We start from the raw sequence: 18,872 nt of genomic DNA, 5'->3' as shown, positions 1-18,872 counted from the left end.
TTAATGATGACTTCACAATTATTTAATTGAAGAAGTATCTCCCAAAGATCTATGATTAACAATAAACTACTGATAGCTGATCCACCAAAACTCATAAAATTCCTTATTCCTAGCATTGAAACATAACTACTATTAAGAGTCTGAGAAAAAACTAAAAACAAATCAATATATAATGCTAACTGAAGCACCCCCTTTCCATTCTGACTCACAAAAAAATATCAAGTTCAGAATAGAGTAATACTGCAGTAAAAACTCAATCATCTTGACTATTCAAAATACCACTCAATATTTTTATCAAGGAATTATTTACTTAAATATGTTACATAAAAGTTTATTGTATCAAATGTGTTACATTCTGGGCCCAAAAACTTCTAGAAAAACATTCTTCAAATTTTACAGTGATCAAAGGAAAAGTAGATTTACATACAAAATTTGTTTCTGTTAATTATAATCAACTTTTTCAGCAACAGAGAACTATAACCATAGAAAAATTTACCAAAGGGTAACAGAATAGACTTCAACTCACATTATTAACAACAAATATAGAACTGCCAGGGAAATGCTTGCTGTTGCCATAGGTATAATTATTTTTGAAGTAATTTCCTCTATGTTAACACAAACTTGAGACTCTGAGATAGACCTAACATCATCTCATAATAAATGAAGTTATTCTAAATATGAAAAAAAAAAATTTATCATGCACTAAAATTAAAAACTGCATCAGGCATGAAAACTTGGTCTTTGGAAATGCCCAGCCCGGCTGGATACAGTGGTTCGTGCCCATAACCCCAGTACTTTGGATAGCCTATGTGGGCGGATCACCTAAGTCAGGAGTCTGAGACCAGCCTGGCCAACGTGGTGAAACCCCATCTCTGCCAAAAACACAAACATCAGCCAGGCATGGTGGCGTATACCTGCAGTCCCAGCCACTCAGGAGGCTAAGGCACGGGAACTGCTTGAACCTGGAAGGAGACTGCAGTGAGCTGAGATCACACCATTGTATTCCAGCCTGGGCCAGTGATACTCTGTATCAAAAAAATAATTAAAAAAAAAAAAAGAAAGAAAGAAAAAGAAAGAAATGCCCAACTATGTAACAGCATAAATAACTAAAATACATAGATAATTCTAGAATTCTAGAGATTTTATTACAATTATGCCTTATTTCTGCATAAACTGCAGGGCTCCATCTCTTTCTAGGGGAGTAGATAAATGCCACGATATTTCAAAGTTTATCTCAATGTTAAAGGCAAGTAAAAACATTAACTATTCCTATGTGGAATTAAAACAGCAAGTGAACCAAAAATAGTCTCAGATTATGTTTTCTGATTAATGAAGATTTACAAGAATGAAGGAATATAGGGAAATTTAAATGACTCACATTTCCTACAACAATGGAAAAATTTCAAAAGAAAGAATTACCTCAACAGTCAAAAGTAGATTCTACTGCTACGCAGATTATTTGAATTTATACTAGACAAATATACTCAGGATTTTTATTAGTGCTTATTCTTTTGCCTTCTATTTTCAGATCCTCTGAGGGGTGGCCATTATAAATTTAAATAGCATACTAATACAAAAATTGCTTATCAATTCAGATGCTATCGATTCCCACTGTGGATGAGTAATTTATCGTATCACAGTGAATATGGTATATCCCACTTCTCTTCCCCTCTCCTATACTAGAAGCCACATTATTTTTAATTATTCCAGTGGCTGCACTTATGATTTTCAGTAATATGCTTAAGGTACTGTTCCTTGATGTATCTTTAAACAATTATGGTATGTCAGAAAGATTAAAAAGTAAGTGATTTACTCTTCCTTAAGCCTCTTCTTCTCACTCCCTCTCATAACATTCTGCTCTAAATAGAATTCAATATTTCATATCCTACTGTCCATTTCTACAAATGAAAAAAACCAACAAACAGCATTTTATATAACTTCAACGATCAACTAACACAGCAATTATACCTACAAAGAAGGAAAACTCCTACAGACATTCATACTTTGCAAATGGGAAGAAATTTTTTTTTTTTTTTTTTTTTAAAGAGACAGGGTCTCGCTATGTTGCCCAGGCTGGAGTGCAGTGCCTTTTCACACTCACAGGTGTGATCCCACTACTGATCAGCACAGGAGTTTTGACCTACTCTGCTTCCAAACTGGGCCTGTTCACCCCCGTTAGGCAACCTGGTGTTCTCCCACTCCAGGGAGGTCACCATATTGATGCTGAACTTAGTGTGGACACGCAATTGGTGTAGCGCACTGCAGCCCAGAACTCCTAGGCTCAAGCGATCCTCCCACCTCAGCCTCCCGACTATCTGGGACTACAAGCACCTGCCACTGTGCCCAGCGGGAAGAGATTTTTCAAAGCATTTACACATTTAACAAATGTCTACTTAAAACCTATTGTGTGCCACGCATTCTTCTAGGTGCTAGGGATTCCACAGAGAACAAAGCCAATCCTGCTCTTTCAGAGGTTATATTACAATATGACAAAGACTATCTAGAAGTTTTTATTTCTTTTTAGCTTCTTTCAATTCTCCAAAGTCAGTGGTGCCCAACCAAGGGCCCATTTTGTTTGTGGCTTGAAGGACCATAATGCCAATTAAGTAGGCAGGGTGACACTGCCAAAAGTTCTGATTCTCTACAAACAATGTCAACCTGTGTGACACAAAATGCACATAGGGTCCCTGCTGAGAGATATTTGTTCTAATATAACCAGGTGCTAGGAGGTGTTGTTTCTTCTTGAATTCTTTTTCAGTCTGCTGAAAGACTTTTAAGTATGGTTTTCATGAAGAGTATGTGGCTAAACTCTTTTAAGTCTAAATTTCTTTTACTCCCCCCATCCTCCAACCCACCTCACTGAAATAATTAAACACTCATCTTTACAGGTAAAACTACATATGCTACTCCTCTCCACCCTTCTCAACCCAAAAATAAGATTTTAAGCCGGGCGCGGTGGCTCAAGCCTGTAATCCCAGCACTTTGGGAGGCCGAGGCGGGCGGATCACGATGTCAAGAGATCGAGACCATCCTGGTCAACATGATGAAACCCTGTCTCTACTAAAAATACAAAAAATTAGTTGGGCATGGTGGCGCGTGCCTGTAATCCCCGCTACTCAGGAGGCTGAGGCAGGAGAATTGCCTGAACCCAGGAGGCGGAGGTTGCGGTGAGCCGAGATGGCCCATTGCACTCCAGCCTGGGTAACAAGAGCGAAACTCCGTCTCAAAAAAAAAAAAAAAAAAAAATAAGATTTTAAATCTGAATGACTGATTCTCCTTTCTTTGTAGGTAATTTGTCTTTTACTCAGAAAGCTTTTAAGATTTTCTCTTTATCCTACTTTTTGTTTTGTTTTGTTTTGAGATGGAGTCTCACTCGGTTGCCTGGGCTGCAGTGCAGTGGTGCAATCTCAGCTCACTGCAACTTCGCCTCCTAGGTTCAACCAATTCTCCTGCCTCAGCCAACTGAGTAGCTGGGATTACAGGCTCCTGCCAGCACACCTGGCTAATTTTCATATTTTTAGTAAAGATGGGGTTTAACCATGTTGGCCAGGCTGGTATCAAAACTCCTGACCTCAAGTGGTCTGCCCACCTCGGCCTCCCAAAGTGCTGGGATTACAGGCATGAGCCACCGAGCAAGGCCTTTAATTTTTTTGAAAGACAGCCTTATGTTGCCCAAATTGTAGTGCAGTGGCACAATCACAGCTTACTGCAGCCTCAACTTCCCAGGCTCAAGCAATACTCCCATCTCAGCCTCCCAAGTAGCTGGGAATACTGGCCCTTGCCACCACTTGGTTAACTTTTAAATTTTTTGAAAGAGCCAGGTGCGGCGACTTATGCCTGTAATCCCAGAACCTTGGGAGGCCAAGGCAGGCAGATCACTTGAGTCTGTAAATTCTAGACCAACCAGGGCAACACGGCAAAAGCCTGTCTCCACTAAAAATAGAAAAAAAAAATTAGGTGTGTATGGTGATGCATACCCATATTCACAGGTACTTGGGAGACTAAGGTGGAAGAATCACCTGATATTGGGAAGTCAAGGCTGCAGTGAATTATGATCGCACCACTGCACTCCAGCCTGGACAACGGGAGTGACACCCTCTCGTGTGCACGCACATACACGCACAAATTTGTAAATAGAGGGTCTCACTATGTTGCCCAGGCTAGCCTTGAACTCCTGGGCTCATGCAATCCTCCTGCCTTGGCCTTTCCAAAGTGCTGGGATTACAGTCCATTCCATCTGAAAACACTTAGCTGTTTTTATTAAACATTTCTCCTTTTGATTATTGTTTCCTGTATTCTCTTTTTTTTTTTTTTTTTTTTTTTTTTTTTTTTTTTTTGAGACGGAGTTTCGCTCTTGTTACCCAGGCTGGAGTGCAATGGCGCGATCTCGGCTCACCGCAACCTCCGCCTCCTGGGTTCAGGCAATTCTCCTGCCTCAGCCTCCGGAGTAGCTGGGATTACAGGCACGCGCCACCATGCCCAGCTAATTTTTTGCACCTTTAGTAGAGACGAGGTTTCACCATGTTGACCAGGATGGTCTCGATCTCTTGACCTCGTGATCCACCCGCCTCGGCCTCCCAAAGTGCTGGGATTACAGGCTTGAGCCACCGCGCCCGGCTCCTGTATTCTTTTAACGCTCTTTTAGAGAAATACTGGAGCACCTCTCTTTCTATCAATTTTTCTCATTCTTATTTTAATCTCTCTTGCTGCACATTCGAAATTTTTCTCTAATCTGAAGTTTCAGATCATCAGCTGATCTAAGACATGCCGTTTTATTAATCTGGTTACTCAGATTTTAAAATTCTGATAATTATGTTTCTAATTTCCAAAAACACTTTCTGGTTTTCTGTTCTTTTTACACAGGAATCCTTCCTAATTATACATGTTACAATTTTGCTTTATATTTCTAATTATCTTCCATTCCCTGAATTGCTACTTCTTTTAATGGGTTTGAACTGGTTATTCATTCATCAAGCTTGATTTTACTCAAATATATCAAGATTATGTTTTCAAATGTAATACAAATACTAACCAGCATGGATTTCTCCTACACTTTGAAGCTTCACCAATACCCTTCACTCTAAAATAGAGGGCTTGACATTCCAAGTTTTATATAAGCAGACAGGATATGACAGGTTGGCTCCTCCACAGGAAGAGTCTTGCTGGCTGGCAAAGCAAGCTGAGGAACTCCTCTTGCCAAAATAATCAGTCAATAAAAAATATCTAGCAATGACAGAGATGAAATTAGCTTTTTTAAGTCCTTGTTTGTTGTCATAATCAGGCTTAAGAATTTAAAGAAAAACATGAACACAGAAAGGAAATGAAAGATAGAGTAGAGTAACTATAGACCTCAATGTAAATTTTAGTTAAAATCTCCCCAAAACTTGGGGAAGGCAGGTTAGCATAACCCTTCTAAACTTGTTATTATTCAAACTTGTAACCAAGTTAGATCCTTTACCTGATCCTAGACTAGATTCTCTACTAGAAGAAATAAGCAACTCCAGGCCAGGCGTGGTGGCTCAAGCCTGTAATCCCAGCACTTTGGGAGGCTGAGACGGGTGGATCACAACGTCGAGAGATCGATACCATCCTGGTCAACATGGTGAAACCCCGTCTCTACTAAAAATACAAAAAATTAGCTGGGCATGGTGGCATGTGCCTGTAATCCCAGCTACTCAGGAGGCTGAGGCAGGAGAATTGCCCGAACCCAGGAGGCGGAGGTTGCGGTTAGCCGAGATCGCGCCATTGCACTCCAGCCTGGGTAACAAGAGCGAAACTCCGTCTCAAAAAAAAAAAAAAAAAAAAAAAAAGAGGCATTAAGTAGTTTAAAAAAAAAAAAAAACATAGCAAAATACCACTAATTTGTTCTTTTCAATGAAATCAAGAAGGATCTAGAATAGACAGGCAGCACATTCTCCCTTCATCACCGAAATGACAAAAGTATTTGAAAGCACTTACGCTGGGAAGCTCAAATGCAAGCACAAGTGTTATCAAAGAGAAAATCTACAAATGAAAATCTACAAATTCTGCCTGTACAAGGGCTAAAAGCACAAAGAAGAAATTGGACAAAAACACACGGTACCATATACACTAACCAGCTAACAAGCAAGGAAAACTGGTTCCTAACATAGCAGTTTCAAACAAGAATTTCTTAAGTCAAATACGTAGCACAACTTATTATATTGGCTTTCCCTTTAAAACCTCCGCAGGCTGGTGAATCACTTAACTGGTAAAATCAACTTACAGCATGACTCTCCCATCTCCACATTTGCAGAGGAAAGGGTATAAGCAACTAGCACCCAGTAATGAAAAAAATGGGGTGAGGGAGGGTAAAAGTAGCCATTTTGAAGCAAATAACTAAACTGAACCATCCTCTTCCTGGTTCAATGACTAAATGGAGAAAGCCCTAAGAGAGTACTGAAGCCTCCCCTCAACCACAAAAGAGATAACAAAATTACGAGTCCAGATGAGTGGCTGCCAGAGCTTAGGCATGGGGGAAGGATGGAAAAATAAAAGCCTAGTATGTAAGGGAGGGTTTTGGGGATGATGAAACTGTTCTGTATCCTAACTGACATGGTGGTTACACAAATCTACATGTTAAAATTCATAGAGCTGTACATACCTCAAAAATGAATTTTACTGTATGATTTTAAAATATACATATTTTAAGTATACACAAATTCTTACAGGAGCCTTATTTAAATCACCCCCAAATGGGAACCACCCCAAATATCCTTCAAATGATGAATGGAATAAACACAGTGGGCCATCCACGTAATCAAAAACTAACTAGTAATAAAAAGGAACAAAGAATTGAGCTATATAATGACATAGATGAATTGCAAAGATACCACACTGAGTAAAAGATACAAATGTTAAAAGATGATATAGTACATAATTCCAATTACGACTATATGGAAAATGTTGTATAGGGACAAAGAACCAATCAGTGGTTCAGTAATAAGAGGGAGAGAGCCAGGCACGGTGGCTCAAGCCTGTAATCCCAGCACTTTGGGAGGCCGAGGCGGGTGGATCACGAGGTCAAGAGATCGAGACCATCCTGGTGAACATGGTGAAACCCCGTCTCTACTAAAAATACAAAAAATTAGCTGGGCATTGTGGCGCGTGCCTGTAATTCCAGCTACTCAGGAGGCTGAGGCAGGAGAATTGCCTGAACCCAGGAGGCGGAGGTTGCGGTGAGCCGAGATCGTACCATTGCACTCCAGCCTGGGTAACAAGAGCCAAAACTCCGTCTCAAAAAAAAAAAAAGAAGAGGGAGAGAGAGGGCTTGACTAAAAACAGAAAGGTCAAGGAAATTTACAATTTTATTATATGTAATTTTTTAGAAGAAAAAAGATATAAAGTATGTTTCTAAAAATAATAAGTACAGAAAGCAGACATAAGTTTTAAACACAGTCCTTTGTGCACAATATAATTAAGATGAACTCTAGGATCAAGGGATTCCATTAAGAAAACTGAGTTAAGAGGGAGAGCTGAATGTGCTAACAGAAGCAAACAACTACTATCACTGAAGAATGCAAAACCTCACAAATCACAGAAACAACACAAATCAAATGCACATGAAAAATTAAGACAGCAGGAAAATTCAAATCATCCAAATGAAAAGAAAAAGAATCAAGAACCAACAGCACTCAAAGACAAAGGTTCAACATTATTTGTTGACATTAACAGAAAAAAGTGGCCTGCAGACAAAGAATTAAAGAAAACAATATTCATACTGTACATGTTTCACATTTACATTCATAATGTAAAAATTAAGAAAAATCTTTTGGCACACACCAGAAAAATAGCTATTTACAAACAGAAAACATAGGCTGGCCTCAGACTTTTCCATAATATAAAACCATATAACTATAAAGCAAACCTATTTATAGTACTTTAAGTGAAAATGCTGTTAACTAGAAAGAATTCTATACCCAGCTAAATGGTTGTTTACATATTCTGACCAAAGACATTTTATGGATCTGAAAGGCCAATAGTTAAATAAGATTCAAAACAGAGCTGTCAAAGGTCTTAGACATCAAAACGGATGGCAGCAATCTGACAAAAGAAAAACTTCAGCCAAATTAAATTTAAAGGAGATTAATTGAGCAATGAATGTGATTCACGAATCACAGAGCCAGCCAGAGTAGGCTCTGACACTCCATCGCAGCCCTGTGATGGAAAATTTATGGACAGAAAAAGGAAAGTGATGAACAGAAAAAGGAAAGTGATATACAGAAAACGGAAGTGAGGTAGACAGCTAGACTGCTTGCAGTTTGGCATTTGCCTTATTTGAACAGCTGGCTACATTTGATTCAGCCAAAACTTGATGATTGGCACACAAGAATAGGCTACAGTCTGTTTACACTTCCACTTGTTATAGTTTGCCATGTACAGAAAAACCTTTAGGCTGGACCTTAATGAGGCAGCTTTAGGATAAACTTGATTTAACAAAACAATGAAACAATATAAGCGTAAAACTGAAGTTTAAATCACTGTTGCCTATATGGCTACAATATGCATAATAATATAGCTATAATATATAGCTGTCATTAAAAGTTTCTGAAACAGCTACATAATATTGCATACCAAATACATTATAACAAAACTAGGATTAAATTTTCAGGTTGGGTAGGGGGAAAAAAAGACATACAAGGCTAGTGGTGGATCAAAGAAAAGTTGGTATTTCCTTGCCAAGTTATCTTTTCTCCTAAGTAATCTCATCTCACTTCCATGCTATTAACTGTTTAAGAACAAAAGGGCCCCAAATCTGTGACTCCCATATCTAACTGCCTAATCAGAGATTTTGCTGCCTGTATTTCTAAAAGGTGTCTTAAAATCATACAACCCAAAAATGAAGTCTTAACTTGCATCCCACCTTTCATGTCCCAAATCATTTCTCCTGATGCGCTATTTGTAATGGCAGCTACAATATGACCACTTAAGTGAATGCTAAACTGAAGAATTCAGTAGCTACTTTTGATACCATTTCTCTTATTTCCCACGTTTAAGTGGGAGAAAACACAATTTAGCAACCCATCTAAAAAGGTTCGGCAGTCTTAAAGTCATTTGAGCTAATTTCTCCAAAGCCAAGTTTCTAACAATTCAACACATCAATCAATCATTAGCACGAGAATCACCTCAGGTGTTTATATTTTAAAAAATACACTGCAAGGTCCTTTATCAAATATGTCAAGGGATGGGTCTCAAGAGTCTGCAATTTCAATAAACACCCCAATTAATACTTATGTGTCTTAAGGTTTGGAAATTACTGCTCTAAGGTCATTATTCCAACACCTTCCTCCCCCCGCCCCCACCCCCACCAGGAAAGTTGAGGCACTTCCCTCTGCTGTACACAACCAAGACGACAAGACATTTAGCTTCACACACAGAAACAAATCACTGATATTTTACATACAGAGTTAAATTACATCTTTTTTTTTTTTTTTTTTTTGAGACAGAGTTTTGCTCTTGTTACCCAGGCTGGAGTGCAATGGCACGATCTCGGCTCACCGCAACCTCCGCCTCCTGGGTTCAGGCAATTCTCCTGCCTCAGCCTCCTGAGTAGCTGGGATTACAGGCACGAGCCACCATGCCCAGCTAATTTTTTGTATTTTTAGTAGAGACGGGGTTTCACCATGTTGACCAGGATGGTCTTGATCTCTCGACCTCGTGATCCACCCGCCTCGGCCTCCCAAAGTGCTGGGATTACAGGCTTGAGCCACCGCGCCCGGCCCAGGATATTTTTTAAAAATAAAAATAAAGCCGGGCGCGGTGGCTCAAGCCTGTAATCCCAGCACTTTGGGAGGCCGAGGCGGGTGGATCACGAGGTCAAGAGATCAAGACCATCCTGGTCAACATGGTGAAACCCCGTCTCTACTAAAAATACAAAAAATTAGCTGGGCATGGTGGTGCATGCCTGTAATCCCAGCTACTCAGGAGGCTGAGGCAGGAGAATTGCCTGAACCCAGGAGGCGGAGGTTGCGGTGAGCCGAGATCGCGCCATTGCACTCCAGCCTGGGTAACAAGAGCAAAACTCCATCTCAAAAAAAAAAATAAATAAATAAATAAATAAAAATAAAAATAAACTAAGGCCAATATAATGGAAAGATAATCAGCATGTTTTATTTCAGGAATGTCCTCCTCAGTCTTACAGAGTTAATAACAGAATTAGGAATCAAATTCTGCAGAGCTTAAATTTTGTACAAGTCCTTAAATATAAAAATACTTGAAGAGTTTCTTTTAAAAAATCTATTTTATTTCTCACATACACATTGGAGTAAAACATTTATTTAAAAGTTGTTTCATTCAGAACATTTTCCTGAGTGATATAAATAAATAAATTAAAAAGTTGTTTAAGCTGGGTGCAGTGGCTTATGCCTGTAATCCTAACATCTTGGGAGGCTGAGGGGTGGGGACAGATCCCTTGAGCTCAGGAGACCAGTCTGGGCAACATGGCAAAACTCCCATCTACAAAAAAATACAAAAACTAGCTGGGTGTGGATCCTTTAGCCCAGGAGAACAAGACTGCAGTGAGTCATGTTCACACCAGTACACGCCAGCCTGGGCAAGAGAGACCCTGTCTCAAAAAAATAAGATATAAAATAAATAAAAATTGTTTCAAGTGCCAGGTTCAGTGGCACATGTCTGTAGTCCCAGCTACTTGGGAGTTTGAGGCAGGTGGATTGCTCAGGACTCGGAATTTGAGGCTGTATGCCATGGCTGCACCTGTGAATAGCCACTGCACTACAGCCTGGGCAACACGGCACAATGTCATCTCAAAAAAAAAGTTGTTTGGTTCAAACTCTAAACACATTTTTTCCTATGTTAGTATGATTAATAATATTAATGATTAGAGCCCCTGGTTAGCTCATAAAGTCTGTTTAATTACAAATGCCAAAATTCATTCAGCTTCGATAAACATCGAGGCTCAATGGCCTTTATCATCTAGGGAGTATGAAGAATGAGCAAGAGGCAAATTCAGTGTAAGAGTTACCCTGGGGAAGGAAAGCAGCAATGGTTCGTATACGGCACACACAGACACCTTCAAGTGTGTTTGTAGGGTTGTTTCTTAAGTAGTTGGTTTATTTCACAGAAAGTTCTTAAACTCAGCATAGTAAGAGGCATTAAAGAATACCCATCCATGCACCCCACCGGCAATTCAAGGACCCCAGACAAAACAATTTCTATATTCTTACCCTACGCATGGCTTCCTCCTCTTCTTGACGCTTTTCGTAATGTGCAAAGTCATCAAAGATTGAGGTGGTATGCTTGAAAGTAGCAATTATTTTAAGCACTTGCTTAGCTTTTTCTAGGGGTACCTCTTGAGTGTCCCTTGAATTGGTAACCGGTTTGTTGTCATTATTTTCTAAGCGAATATGCCGTAATTGGTTATTGGGAACATCTTTGACAAAGATCCATTTAACTTCAAATTTGCCCTTCCACTTATCCTGAGACCAGACACCAGCATACGCATTATAGTCCACAACAGACTTCATTTCAGCCACTCCACAAAAATGTCCACTGCCATTCACACTGAAGAGTAAATAGAGTGGGCCTTTCCCATTCAGGGAACGGTAAGCTGCATCCAAACGCTTATTACCATGCTCAGTACTACACCAGATAGAGTATTTAATGGAACGATGTATGTCATCCTCAGAGTAGCTTTTAATTATAAACACACGTCCATTCTTGAGATTCCAATCAAAGTCTTTGGGATTATAGTTGTTTATGGCCTTTAGCTTTTCCAGCACAGGATGCACTTCTACACTAGAAGGTGAAGCACTGACAGGTACCACACCTAAACCAAAGTTTTCACTGCCCGCTCCATTGTTCTGGTTGAAGCCTGCTCCCCTGTTCCGAGGAGCTACCCAGCGATTCTGCAGCTGCTGCTGTTGAGGCTGCACTTGGTGAGGCTGGGCCTGTGGCTGAGGTCCTTGTTGCTGCTGTGGTTGTGGTGGTTGAGGCTGCTGTTGAGGCAGTTGGCTTTGCACCAATGGTGGTGGTTGAATTAATGGCTGAGGCTGCTGGATTATAGTTTGAGGAGGCAGAACTGGTTGGGTTGGTGGAGCCTTTACCACTGACCCTTTTTCATCCCAAGTTCCAATATTCATGTTGTGTTTTATAGGAGGTGGTGGAACAGCAGAACCCCCAATTCCCACATTGCCCTTGGGTTTAAGTTTCGGTTGAGGTTTGGCAGGCTTTCTGGCAATCGCAGCCCAGGAGGTTGGTTTAGGTGCTGCACTACTAACTGGGGGCACACTATTGGCTGCAATGCTAGTCATACCACTGCTGCTCAAAGCTGTACCTACAGTTTTTGTCACTGCAGCTGTCAAGTCACCACCAATTTTCAGTCCAGTCATGCCTTGCTCAATACTGCTAATGCCAGGCACCTTACTCAAAGTATCATTGCCAAATCCAGCCTGTCCATCAGTAATAGCTCTCCCAAGAGAACTAGGTGGATAGCCATAACTGCTACTATAAGCAGAACTTTGTGTTGATTGTCCCTGAGATCCACTTGTCCCCCATGTAGAGAAATCAGCATTACCAGGAAAAAAGTTAAATCCATGTTGACCAAGAAATGGAGGCGTATTTCCTAATGCCCCAGGTTGACTAAACACACCATCTGGTATATAGTGATGTTCTCCATTACTCATTTGTCCATAGGTTGTCAGATATGGCATAGGCTGGTCTCCAGCCGTGGACCACGCTGCTTCCCCAAGAGAATATGGAAATCCAATGGATGGAGCATAGTAACTAGGCATGTACGGATCTGACATTGGTGGATAGCTGTTACTCTGCAAAACAAAATATCATAATCAGTAGCGAAATGTCCTCTAAAGAGGACAAAAAAAGACATCTGAAAGACTGAAATCAAAAAGTTAGAAGTAAATGAAAAAAGATGTACCTAGATAAAAAAAATTAAGCCGGGTGCCGTGGCTCACGCCTGTAATCCCAGCACTTTGGGAGGCCGAGGCGGGTGGATCATGAGGTCAAGAGATCGAGACCATCCTGGTCAACATGGTGAAACCCCGTCTCTACTAAAAACACAAAAAATTAGCTGGGCATGGTGGCGCGTGCCTGTAATCCCAGCTACTCAGGAGGCTGAGGCAGGAGAATTGCCTGAACCCAGGAGGCGGAGGTTGCGGTGAGCCGAGATGGCGCCATTACACTCCAGCCAGGGTAATAAGCGAAACCCTGTCTCAAAAAAAAAAAAAAAAATTAAAATTTCAAATTTGATTTTATCAACAGAAAAACTTGCTGATATTTCTTACAAAATAACTTATAGGGCTTTTTTCAGAGATGAGAATAGGGGTAAGAGTATTATTTTTGTTTGAAGAGCCAGGTCCTTTGGCACAATTTAAAAATATCGTAATTTCTACAGAAGGCTAATATATAAACTATGTGAACACAAAATTGCCATTTACACAGCCTGCTGTACTTTAACCAATCAATGTATTCAATCACCTACATGCAAGGATTAAATATACTAGAAAACTTTGTCAAATAACACAGGAATTAACTTGCAGCTTATCTATATAATAGGGCCAGTTCAGCCATTAGATTTTGTACTTCCATTAAGGAAAAAGTGGAGAAATGCTCACATTCTGAGAAGATTCAAGATGTCTATAGCATGATCCAAATTTCTTTCTGTTTTGCTTTGCCTTGTTTATTTCAAAAAAGAAATAAAACAAATTCCTTACCATAGTTTCTTACTGATGGAATAACAGACATGTTTTTTTCTTTATACTCACCTTTCCCCCAAATTTGACACAATAAACCTGTATTACAGCCTTGTTTTTTTTTTTTTTTTTTTTTTTTTTTGAGACGGAGTTTCACTCTTGTTACCCAGGCTGGAGTGCAATGGAGCGATCTCGGCTCACCGCAACCTCCGCCTCCTGGGTTCAGGTAATTCTCCTGCCTCAGCCTCCTGAGTAGTTGGGATTACAGGCACGTGCCACCATGCCCAGCTAATTTTTGTATTTTTAGTAGAGACGGGGTTTCACCATGTTGACCAGGATGGTCTCGATCTCTCGACCTCGTGATCCACCCGCCTCGGCCTCCCAAAGTGCTGGGATTACAGGCTTGAGCCACCGCGCCCGGCCTAGTTATATAACTTTAAATCTGCCAATAACTTCTTGAGCTCTTTCACCAATAAATGCAATTTTCACTAATCTCTTATAATAGTACTATTTAAAAGGTCCAAATATTTTTAATTTTCTAACTAGGTAATTAGGAGTAACTTAAATTCTCATACAACTTACCTTTAAGATTCCAGATAATTTTCAATTTTTTTCTAGAGTAAACCCAGCTTTCAATATTCTACAGTATTAATCCTCTTTAAAATGTAAATATGTGTCTTATTAGAGATAATTATTTTTAATATTAAAGAAAGATGACTGCTGAAAATCTATTTAGTACTGCAAAGCTCTCTTTGCAGAATAGGCCTTACTAGAATCAAATTTTACAACTTCTCTTCAAACAGGATACAAATATGTTGATTCAAATATCATGAGTTAAAACAAATCTTTTTTTTTTTTTTGACAAAACTCATGACTACTTTTGTGCTAAAACAAATCTTTTAAAACACCAAAACAAATCTTTTGCAAATGGTTTCACCCCAATATAAGCAGCAATGATGCAGATGAAAAAATTCATTTGGGTTCACTAAGGTAAATGCCTTTATATTCTTTAAAAAGTAATGGTTTCAAATAAAAAATAAAACAAAAATAAATAAAACGAAAAAATAAAAAAACAAAAAAATAAAAACAAAACAAAAACGAAGAAAAAACAAAACAAACAAACAAACAAAAGTAATGGTTTCCCAACCACTTTTTAAAACTTTTTTTTTTTTTTTACAAGTAAAGTCTTATGCACAATTCCAATATATGGTATAGAAAAAATGCAAAGCACAGCTCTGATTGCTACACTGGTGGGATTCAAACATCCTCCGCTGGTTTTCCCTAGAAGACCCTAAAGTGCCTCTATTGAGTACCAGAAACCCTCGTGACAAAAAGTTTTCCTCCAACAGAAACCTTTCTATGTCCTTGTGACAAATAATGAAGAATTAACTGTAAAATATGTTACCAAGTAAAACATGTAAAAAAAATTACTTCGGGTAGCAATTGCAAAACTGTCTTTTACACTTCACTGAAATCCCTTAAAAAGAGTTTGAAAGGCTGAGTGCGGTGTTCCATGCCTGAAATCCCAGCACTTTGGGAGGCTGAGGCAGGTGGATCACTTGAGGTGAGGAGCTCAAGGCCAGCCTGGCCAACATGGTGAAACCTCACCTCTCCTAAAAATACAAAAATTAGTCAAGTGTGGTAGCACGTGTCTGCAATCCCAGCTACTTTAGAGGCTGAAGCAGGAGAATTTCTTGAACCTGGGAGACAGGTTGTAGTGAGCCAAGATCATGCCATGGCATTCCACCCTGGGTGACAGTGCGAGACTCCGTTTCAAAAGAAAAGTAAGAGTTTGGATAAGTCAGGTTTTTTTAATACTGTATCTTCATCTTAGGAACTTCGTTTTCTATTATAATTTACTCTATGAAATCAAGTAGCAAAAAACAAAACAAAAACAAAAAAAAAATAGTTCAACTGTTTAGCCCAAAAAAATTTCTCAAACCTATCTAATCATGGAGATCTTTTGGAATTAATATTTACTACACCTCCTAATATTAAAATTTCTCTGCCAGGCGCAGTGGCTCAAGCTTGTAATCCCAGCACTTTGGGAGGCCGAGGTGGGTGGATCACTTGAGGCCAGGAGTTCGAGACCAGCTTGGCCAACAAGGTGAAACCCCGTCTCTATTTAAAAAAAAAAAAAAAAAAAAAATCTCAGAAAAGTTGGAAAATATTGCGTGTTAACTGAGGTTACTTTATGAGCCAGAATACAATAAAAGTACACTTCTTTTAAAACTTACACTACAGCCGGGCGCGGTGGCTCACGCCTGTAATCCCAGCACTTTGGGAGGCCGAGGCGGGTGGATCACGAGGTCAAGAGATCGGGACCATCCTGGTCAACATGGTGAAACCCGTCTCTACTAAAAATACAAAAATTAGCTGGGTATGGTGGCACGTGCCTGTAGTCCCAGCTACTAGGGAGGCTGAGGCAGGAGAATTGCCTGAACCCAGGAGGCGGAGGTTGCGGTGAGCCGAGATCGCGCCATTGCACTCCAGCCTGGGTAACAAGAGCGAAACTCCGTCTCAAAAAAAAAAAAAAAAAAAAAAAAACTTACACTACATTTCACAATGAATGATCTACTTTCATAACCTTTAGGTGGAAAAGTAAATTTGTTAAGATCATAAAAGTTTTCTTCTGCCGGGCACAGTGGCTCGCACCTGTAATCCCAGCACTTTGGGAGGCCGAGGTGGGCGGATCACCTGAGGTCAGCAGTTTGAGACCAGCCTGGCCAACATGGAGAAACCCATCTCTATTATTAAAAAAAAAAAAAAGTTTTTTTCTTTCCCACTTATTTCTTCTTTTCCAATGTATGCTAGAAATGTAGCTCACCAGATAGGAAGGGGTGGTAAACAGGAAGTAAACAAGAGGTAGATGAGGTTGAACACAACCATCACTCTCCATAGTCCTAAAAATAATACTGGATCCCACAAATCTTCCCTGTAACTCTACTGTTCAAACTGTTCAAAATTCTGTAGTCAGATTTGGTTGCTTGTTCTTTCAGTTTCAAAAATCTAGGTTAAAATGTTAGTATATTTTTCATTTTCTCCATATATGCACAGTTTTCCAATTTATTCTTCAAATTTATATGCACAAATTAATTGGCATCTTTAACAGTGCCAATTAAAATGTGAATTTTCCGCTGAGTGCAGTGGCTCAGGCTTGTAATCCCAACACTTTGGGAGGCTGAAGCGGGCAGATTACTTGAGGTTGGGAGTTCAAGACTAGCATGGCCAACATGGTGAAACTCCATCTCTACTAAAAATACAAAAATTAGCCAGGCGTGGTGACATGTGCCTGTAATCTCAACTACTTGAAAGGCAGAGGCAGAGGAATCACTTGAGCCTGGGAGGCAGAGGTTAGAATGAACCGAGACCATGCCACTGCATTCCAGCCTGGGCAACAAAACAAGACTCTGTCTAAAAAAAAAATTTTTTTTTTTTTTTTTCTTTTTGAGACGGAGTTTCGCTCTTGTTACCCAGGCTGGAGTGCAATGGCGCGATCTCGGCTCACCGCAACCTCCGCCTCCTGGGTTCAGGCAATTCTGCCTCAGCCTCCTGAGTAGCTGGGATTACAGGCACACGCCACCATGCCCAGCTGGTTTTTTGTATTTTTAGTAGAGACGGGGTTTCACCATGTCGACCAGGATGGTCTCGAACTCTCGACCTTGTGATCCACCCGCCTCGGCCTCCCAAAGTGCTGGGATTACAGGCTTGAGCCACCGTGCCCAGAGCAAATTTTTTTTTTTAAAAGATGGGTTTTCACCATTTTGATCAGGCTGGTCTCGAACTCCTGACCTCAGGTGATCCGCCTGCCTCAGCCTCCCAAAGTGCTGGGATTACAGGCGTTAGCCATCGCGCCCAGCATCAAACATTTTTTTAAAAATCTGAATTTTCCGGTCAAATTAATTATAAAATTATTCCAAAGTACTACAGAACTGATTTTAGGACCTGAAGTTCTTGAGCATTTTTTGCTTTTTAAAAGTAAAACAAGGCCGGGCACAGTGGCTCAAGCCTGTAATCTCAGCACTTTGGGAGGCCGAGGCGGGTGGATCACAAGGTCAAGAGATCGAGACCATCTTGGTCAACAAGGTGAAACCCCGTCTCTACTAAAAATACAAAAAATTAGCTGGGCATGGTGGTGCATGCCTGTAATCCCAGCTACTCAGGAGGCTGAGACAGGAGAATTGCCTGAACCTAGGAGGCGGAGGTTGCGGTGAGCCGAGATCGCGCCATTGCACTCCAGCCCGGGTAACGAGAGCGAAACTCCGTCTCAAAAAAAAAAAAAAAAAAAAGTGAAACAAAAACAGTTTCATTACAGAATGTTCTCCCTAAAAAACTTAATACTGAAAAATTCATTTTTTAAATTTATCTCTACCAGTGGCGTATTTATAATAGCAGGCAGAAAATGGATGCAGAAATGGCATACAGATACCTAATACCACTGTTCTTTAATGTTTAAATTCAAATTATGCGGCTGGGCGCGGTGGCTCAAGCCTGTAATCCCAGCACTTTGGGAGGCCGAGGCGGGTGGATCACGAGGTCGAGAGATCGAGACCATCCTGGTCAACATGGTGAAACCCCTTCTCTACTAAAAATACAAAAAATTAGCTGGGCATGGTGGCGTGTGCCTGTAATCCCAGCTACTCAGGAGGCTGAGGCAGGAGAATTGCTTGAACCCAGGAGGCGGAGGTTGTGGTGAGCCAAGATTGCGCCACTGTACTCCAGCCTGGGTAACAAGAGCTAAACTCCATCTCAAAAAACAAAAAACAAAAAAACAAAAATTCAAATTATGCTTGTACACAAATACACAATGCCACCAGTTACCTGATTTGATAAAACTGTCCATGTCTACAATACAGACACAACTATATTTATAAAGCAAGTATGTTTATAAAATCCTTAATCATATCCCTAACATTACCAAGGTATGTTAAAATTTTCAATAATTACCAATGAATTCAAACTGGAATATCATAAAGAAAATACATCTGACCCAAAATTGCAGGCAATTTCAGGCAACTAATCTCCCCTCCAAATATACAAATTTCTAGCTAATTAAGCCTTTTAATTAGCTTAAGCTATGAAGATATAGCAGTGACATTAAAAAATTAAATTCCTTCAACACACACACACAAAATCTAACCATAATAAATACACATAATGGTCACCTGCAAATCTTTATTTTATATT

At 40.0% G+C, this 18,872-nt stretch overlaps 1 protein-coding gene across 2 annotated transcripts in view; it reads right to left on the bottom strand.

Moving 5' to 3' along the window:
- The window catches only part of YTHDF3 (YTH N6-methyladenosine RNA binding protein F3), a 40,971-nt gene that overhangs the window by 14,494 nt on the left and 7,605 nt on the right, over positions 1-18,872 (bottom strand). For both annotated transcript variants that reach the window (XM_003935528.4, XM_003935529.4), the window contains exon 4: positions 11,202-12,800. In XM_003935528.4, coding sequence (XP_003935577.1) covers positions 11,202-12,800 — 1,599 coding nt within the window. The remainder of the gene's footprint in view (positions 1-11,201; positions 12,801-18,872) is intronic.

Source organism: Saimiri boliviensis, chromosome 15 (assembly GCF_048565385.1).
Source record: "Saimiri boliviensis isolate mSaiBol1 chromosome 15, mSaiBol1.pri, whole genome shotgun sequence".
NCBI lineage: Eukaryota > Metazoa > Chordata > Mammalia > Primates > Cebidae > Saimiri > Saimiri boliviensis.
The sequence above is the reverse complement of the archived record's forward strand: the minus strand, read 5'-3'. Positions and strand labels throughout refer to the sequence as shown.